Source organism: Nematolebias whitei, chromosome 13, assembly GCF_014905685.2.
Source record: "Nematolebias whitei isolate Nwh7 chromosome 13, NemWhi1, whole genome shotgun sequence".
Taxonomy (NCBI): domain Eukaryota; kingdom Metazoa; phylum Chordata; class Actinopteri; order Cyprinodontiformes; family Rivulidae; genus Nematolebias; species Nematolebias whitei.
Window position 1 is genome coordinate 1778869 of NC_056510.1, and position 7672 is coordinate 1786540.

The window sequence follows — 7672 nt, forward strand, 5'->3', positions numbered from 1 at the left end:
TCGTACTTGTACTACAGTAAGGTTCGTACTCGTACTACAGTAAGGTTTGTACTCGTACTACAGTAAGGTTCGTACTCGTACTACAGTAAGGTTCGTACTTGTACTACAGTAAGGTTCATAGTGATACTACTGTGATGTTTGTACCTCCTCACTGTCACTCTGCTGTCAGAGGATCCTGACGTGATGTTTGTCCTCATCAGATCAGCTGTACCGGTGGTAAAAGTTGTTTTATCTTAAACGCGTACAGGGATTTCTCTGAATCTTCTCTCTTTGGTCCATCGTGGGTTTTAGTTGTTATTTTGAAGTTCTTTTCTCATCCACTGTTGAGGCCATGTTCTTAAAACAACAAAGGATGAAGCGCACATGGTATAACTATGTCCCAACTCATTTAGTCCAGTCGGCTCCAGTTCAAACTGATGCTTCACGTCGTTTTCCAGTTGACGTCCACCTTCACTTCTGCTTTAAAACGTCCATATTTCCTGTTGGTTCTGCCTCACAGAACTCATCAGGTCCATCTCTGGTTTTAAACAGCTGCAGCTGAACCGTTGCTTCTCTTTCTAACCTCAGGGTGTGATGAATGTACTTAAAACATGTTTAACTGGGCAGTTTGTGTTTGACCCGAGCACACTGGGTCTAGAACAGCGCTGAGTGCTCAGTATTCCCTACTAGCAGAGTAATAGAGTACCATTTTACAACCTGGCTGGGTCCCCAGTTTTTATGCATGACTGCATGAGTTTGAAACTAATTATTAATTAGTCAACAAACATTTTTAGCCCAACAGTAACAGAATTCTGGAGGGAGCCTTCAAAATGTCTTGGGTTTTGCAGGGGATCTCAATTTCCTCACATAATTTGAAGAAGCTTGCAGTTTACTCACCTGAACACAAACATAACTGAAACGTCCAGTCAACAACAAAATGCCACATGAACATTAAACACCACCACTCCAACATTGAAATGTGACAACACTGTAACTCCACGCCAACTACCGAGTGTGTTACCAACACGAAACACCACAACGACAACAGGACGTCCGCCAACGTTGAATTGCAAGTGAACACTGAAACACCGTGTCAATGACAACACGAACAACAAAACACCACACCAACATTAAATGTCACTCCAACAATCAAATGCCTTGCCAATGACAAAACAATAAAATGCTTTATCAACTACTAAACACTACAAGGAAATGCAACACCAACATCAAACACCACACAAAGTTTGTAATGCCACACCAACAACAAAACTCTCCATCAACCACGAAACACATGAAACTGAAACACCCAACAAAACTCTGAATGCCACACCAACATTAAAATGCTACAAACATGTCAACACAACTCTGACATTAAAAGGTCAATACAATAACAATGACCATCCAAAACGTCACGTCAACGACTGAATACATTACCACCATGGAACGCCAAAAACCTGCTGAATGCTGCACCAACAATGAAACGCCACATGGACAACAGAGCGCCACGCCAACATCAAGTCCAAACACCACGCCAACAACAAAATGCTCACCATCAATAAATCGGTACACAAACAACAGAACAGCCTGCTATGGCTACATGAAATGCCAACAATGAAACACCACCCCAACACAAAATTAACAATTATTATCGTTATTTTTGTTATTAACCTTCTTTTAACCTGGCATATTCCAGAGATCACAGATCTTTTACAAGGGAAGCCTGGCCTGAAGGCAGCCTAACATGCATGTTTTTGGTCTGTGAGAGGAAACCACGAGAACATGCGAACTCCACAGAGAAAGACCCCATGTTCAGACTGGGGAATGAACCCAGGACTTTCTTGCTGTGAGGCAACAGTGCTAACCGCTTAGTTGTCGTACTGCTCAATAATTAAAGATTAAACCAACATGAAACAATAAAATGCTTTTACAAACCATCTTGATTCATGCTCAATAATCCAAGTAAAAAATTCAAGTTCAGTCAGGTCCTCTGGATGGTTTCTTTATGTTGAAACATTTTATCTTTCATCCAGAAGACTTCATGAGTCTGAGGAGCCACAACAAACTCAGTCTTATAAATGGCACCTTCACATAGTGGGTCAACCAGTTTGATGGTGCTCAGATGGTTTCTGGAGTCCGCCCTCTCCCCTGCCGACTCGTTTAAGGCAGTCATGGCCGTGGTCAGTCATGAGGCTTTACAAACTACTAAACACTACAAGGAAATGCAACAGCAACATCGAACACCACACCAACAACTAAATGTCTCATCAATAACAAAACTTATGGGCCCACCACCTGCAGGAGGGGCCATATGAGTCTGGTGCATGAGGCCATGGGCAGTGTCTGAAGGCGGGGGCCTTGGCGCTCTGAAAGACCACACCAACACTAAAATGCTACTCAATCATTGGAATGCCACATCAACAAATAATAAAGATGCAACAAAGTAGAAAAAGACTTGCTAGGAGCATCTCCAGTCCATCTCTGACAGAAAACATGTTCAGGTCTAAAAACCATAAATAATAATCATTTTTTTAACAGTTCCAAATCGATCCAATTTTCATTTCTCAAGTGTACTTCAAGAGAATAAATCAAATGTGGGGGCCGCTGCCAAGGTAGGTAGAAAACAAGCAGATGGGATATGGTCAACACGTTTCCAAGCCGTGCATGAACACAGGCTGCTCTAAATCCAGTTGCATGGTTCTTTGTTCACGTACACTCAGAGTTCAGTGACGACTCAGAATGTCCCGATTTCTTCAGTTTGGAGGCCCTGACTAGCCTCAAACTGTTGCGGTACAAAGGGCTACTGAGTTTAGACATGATCTTCACCGTTCTCCTCTTCTTCTCTGTGCAGATGATGAAGATGGACCCTATCAGTAGGCCTATTCCTCTACAGATCCCCACCCTCGCCCCTCAGCCTTCCTCCCACTTTCAGCCTCAGACTCCGCCTTCCCGGAGCAGCTACACCGAAGCTCTTCTTTCATCTGATGAATCATCCCCATCACCTCCCTCACCTCCTCCTCCACCTCCTCCTCCTATGGCAAGTGTGGCTCATCAGACAGCACCCCCATGCTCCTACGTGAAGTACAGCACTCTGGCTCGCCTGCAAAACCAGAACCAGTTCAGGACGCAGCAGGGAGGCGGGGTTGGCCCACACTCTCTCCCCATGCAGCCCAGCACCCAACCAAACTACAACACTCTTCCAGCTACATATGCCCCTTCCCCACCATCCCCTCCCCCACCTCCCCCTCCTGAAGCTCCAGCTCCCAGCTCGGCTATGGCTGCACTGAAATTCAGAACTCCCAGTCCCGCTACTCTTCTACCACCACCCCCACTAGAGGAAGAGACACATGAGTCCGCCTACCTTCTACCTCCTCCACCAGAAAGCCTTGAAACCAATGGGTTGCCCCCTCCACCCCCTCCACAGCCCCATCCTAACTCCTGCCTTCCGCTTTCCAACGCAGGCCTTCAGCAGTTCCTGGCACAGAAGTTTCCCAATATGGAGTATGACTTTAGCCTGGCGGTGCCTGATGAGAACTCACCCCCACCTCCTCCACCTCCCACTGAACTCTCACTCCCAATCTCTCAAGTTCTTCGCCCTCTGTCCCCTAATGCTCCCCCGCCTGCACCTCCCAAAACTTTCACTGGTGGCTTTCCCCCACAGACTGCTCCTAAACGCTCAGGTCCCTCTTCCCTTCCCATCATGTCCCCTGTGTCTCCCACCCAGCCCCCTGCAGGACACGGGCTAGTCAAAAAGCAGCAGAGCTTCTCGACAGGACACTCCCCCAATCAGCCCCCTCCCACTCTGCCGAAGCAGCACAGCCTCTCTTCCAAAAACCTGGCCATCTCTCCTTCTTCCTTGTCCTCGTCTGTCTCCATTGCGGCTGCTACCTCCTCTTTGGTCAAACAGATCGTCAATCAGTTCCCAGGAAATGCCTCCAACCCTTCTGCCCCCCAGTCCCCTCCTGCAGTCAAGGCCAAACCAAAATGGCAGATGGGAGGTGTTGTGGCTCCACAGTCACCAGAGTTCCCTCCACCTCCTCCTGACAGCTCCCTGGGGGATTTTCCTCCTCCTCCCTCTTCATCCTCTTCCAAGATAGGTTCGCCTATCAAGAAGTCACCATCCACATCATCCACAGGATCCACAAAGCGGGGACCTCCACCCACCCCACAGAGGGCCTCCTCAATGCGAGATGGCCAGGAGGAGAGGCCAAAGAAGGTGGAGAGCCTGCTCAGCAAGTTTGGCCAAGCTCCTCAGACGGCAACGTCATCGAGCTCCTCATCAGCAACTGGTTCTCCTTCCAAAGACTCCTCATTGCTTCCTGCTCCGCTCCCCAAGCCAGGTAAGCTGAACCTGGCCAATCTGCCATTGGCACTTCAGGGCCTGCAGACCACCCAACACCATCAGCCGTCAGACTTCCCATCACCTCCTCCCCCTCCTCCACCCTCCCAGCCCATTCATCCTGAGCCGTCATACGACTACTTCCCCCCTCCTCCAAGTGAATCTGAGCTTTTCCCTCCTCCCCTCCAACCATCGGAGTTCCACCACCCTCCAAAGGTGGCCGTGGTGAACCCCCAGCCTCAGATGCAGCCACCCTCACAGACGTCAAGCATATCATTGTCATGGAAACAAAGCTCGCTGAAAAGGGGGGCGGTACCTCCACCGACACTGAGTCGACGAAGCAGCAACACAGCTCAGTACGACAACACAATCTCACTGCCCCTCTCACCCCCACCTCTGTCCCAAAGCCCACCTCCTTCCCTCTCCTCTTACTCATCTTCTCCTGTCCCCCCAACCTCCCCAAAGTCAGCGGGGCCAGGCTCTCTGGCGCTCAAGCCTCACTTTCTGGAAGACCTAAATCGCACCCTGAAGAGGAAGTCCGTGTCGCGTCACAGCTCCTTGATCTCCTCCTCCAAGCTGGAGCCTGTGGGCACCATGGATGACATGGCACTCCTTCCACCCCCTCCCCCTGAGCTCCTGGCGCAGCAGCAGGGTGTCCGAGGACATGCTCACACTCTGTCTCGCCACCACACGCGCTCTCACTCCACCAAACATGGCAACATCTCAGGCTATGCAACTCTGCGGCGAGGTCCACCCCCCGCGCCTCCAAAACGGGACCAAAGCACCAAACTGACTGGTGAGTGGTAGGAGGAGCAAGGTTTGGGGTGCAAGAACACTAGCTGTGGCTCCAAGAACTAAAGCGACCACCCAGGTCTGCAAGTATTCACTTCTCTTTACTCCTCCATCTTGGACTCTAACCAGTTTATTGATGTGCCGTAATCTCAGAATATTATTATTCCTTTACTCATCTAAACTCATTATCTTTACAAGTTTAATCCAACATGAGTCAAACTTGTGTGTACATAGTTCGCAAGGCAGCAAAAACCCGGCTGCAGCTTTTTTTTTTACGTCTACGCAGCTTTGCTTTGAAACAGAAATAGACTCAAACAGTTAAAGGACATTTGGCTGCAATAAAAACAGGTACTGCATGGAGCCGCCAGTTAATGACACTATGGGAGGGGGGGTGTACAGATGATGTAAATTGCGATGGTTTGGGCGGAGGGGCACTCCTAGAGGGAGTGTTGCCATGTTTCTTTCAACCTTTTTTTTAATATAAGATTATTTAATACTAAAATATATTGTTTAATTATTTTAAAGTTGAAGGAGCGTTGGTGAAGGATGAGTTTGACTGGGTCCGGGTCTGTGTTTGGATCGTGGCAGTTTGACTAACTTGTTGGTGACTCCTGCCTTTTGTCTTCAGAGACGAGGTGTCCCTTTGCTTTGAAGAGATCAAAAGGTCAGAGGTCATTCAGCAGGGACAGTTTTCCTGCCTGTGGGAATGAAAACCGCAGCGCACGGTGTAGTGGTGGAACCTGAAGGCACCTCAGATTCAGAGACTGCAATGTCTAAAATGATTATTATCCACTTCACCGCATCTAAAGTCAGACTTCAAACAAAATCTTGAACAGAACATCTCTGGTCTGAAAGAAACTACGTGTTCGCTCTATGCTCCAGCATGAACCAGGTTTAACAAACACAAGGTCCAGGTCATGGACAGAAGATTCTGTGGTGACGGATGACCATGTTCCATCTGTCTGACCTGCTTTCCTCAAAGTTTCCGACGCTTTGTTTTTGGTCTTGTAGAGCGTGGGGTCTGTGACCACCATGTTCAGTCGTGACATCCTGGAAACATAAAAACCGTTGGCGTGATGGTCCTCTGTTAGCAGAAGGGTGTCGCTCGTCGTTTAACCTCAGAAGCTGAAGTTCTTCCAAACACAGTCTTTCAATGCAGAAGGAACCGTTTGTATGTGTCAACCATCTTGACAACCATCAAAGGCGCATTAACACCAAAATGTGTTCTATTAAAACAAGAAACTCGAGCTGGCACCATAAGAACGTGCATGCCCAGAGCTTTGTTCAGATCAGAACCGGTGCAATACACCTTCACATCAGTTCTTCAGATGGATCCTGTCCGGTTTGAAGTCCACACCAGGTTTAAGTAAAACCTTCTGTCATATGAGTTCAGCCTTACTGCTTAGTAACAATCCCTTAGATCAGTGGTTCCCAACAGTGGTCCTTGAGGAACACCACCCTGCACGTTTTGTTGTTTCTCTGCTCCAGCACACCTGATTCAGTCATTTCATTACTTCAAGTTCTGCAGAAGCCTGTTAATCACCCATTCATTCAAATCAGATGTCATAGCAGGGAAACAACTAAAATGTGCAGGATGGTGTTCCTCAAGGACCACGGTTGGGAACCACTACCTTTGATTATCAGTCCTAGAACCAGTGCTAGTACCTGCCGGACAGAACTTGGCCTTCAGGTTGTCTGTTCAATCACCGTCAGTCACTGTTTTTAGGTTTTAAGGTTGTGTGTCGTTAGTTAAGACATGCTCTGGAAACAAGTGCCTGAAAACAAACTGCTCTCCGTGGTGGAAACAGAGTTCACTTGGGACCACATTTGAGAGGTCCTCAGTTCAGAACGTCCAAATGTAGGACAGCAGAGAGAACACGTACCTTAAAGCATTCCTGTCTCATTACCGGGATCCTGACAGTTCTGATGGCCCCAAAGGTAGAGCTCCATACGTTGAGTACCTGTGTGAACTGGACAGGTGGAGTCATGGAGATGAATCCAAGTACTGCTCCGACGGAGCTTCTGGGTTTCACACAAACCATTTGGACCACAGGAGCTTTAAGGGAGGGGTTCTTGGCGATAGTCGATCTGGTTCTTTCAACACTTGACTTTATGATTATTACTTTATTTTACCAGGAAAAAAATCCATTGAGATGATCAATCTATTTTACAAGGATGTCCTGATTGATACATTTGGAAACTCACGCTGTCGCCAGAACGACCGACACAACACTAAAGACTTCAAGCCTGAGTGGCCTGATTTACCTTTTGACCTCAGCTGAAGTGTAGCAGAACCAAACTTAAATCCTGTAAAAAAAAAAAAAAAAAAAAAAGGGTGCACATTTTAAGGTTAAAAATTTATTTGGTCCACTTGTACTTTGAAAATGTTTTTTCACTGAGCAGGGACTGTTGGAGACCAGTTTGTGAACATCCATCCATCATCTTTACCCGCTTCTTCCTTTTCGGGTCGTGGGGGGTCACTGGTGCCCAAATCCAGCTATCACTGTGTGAGAGGCAGGGGACACCTGGACAGGTCTCCAGTCCATCACAGGGACACCTGGACAG

The 7672-nt window shown here is 47.7% G+C and overlaps 1 protein-coding gene across 1 annotated transcript in view; it reads left to right on the forward strand.

The window, feature by feature from the left end:
- The window catches only part of LOC119419441 (ras-associated and pleckstrin homology domains-containing protein 1), a 70528-nt gene extending 65033 nt beyond the window's left edge, over positions 1-5495 (forward strand). The window contains exon 20 of the mRNA XM_037686744.1: positions 2828-5495. Within this exon, the coding sequence (XP_037542672.1) occupies positions 2828-5122 (2295 nt within the window). The 3' untranslated portion in view covers positions 5123-5495. The remainder of the gene's footprint in view (positions 1-2827) is intronic.
- Positions 5496-7672: the final 2177 nt, after the last annotated feature.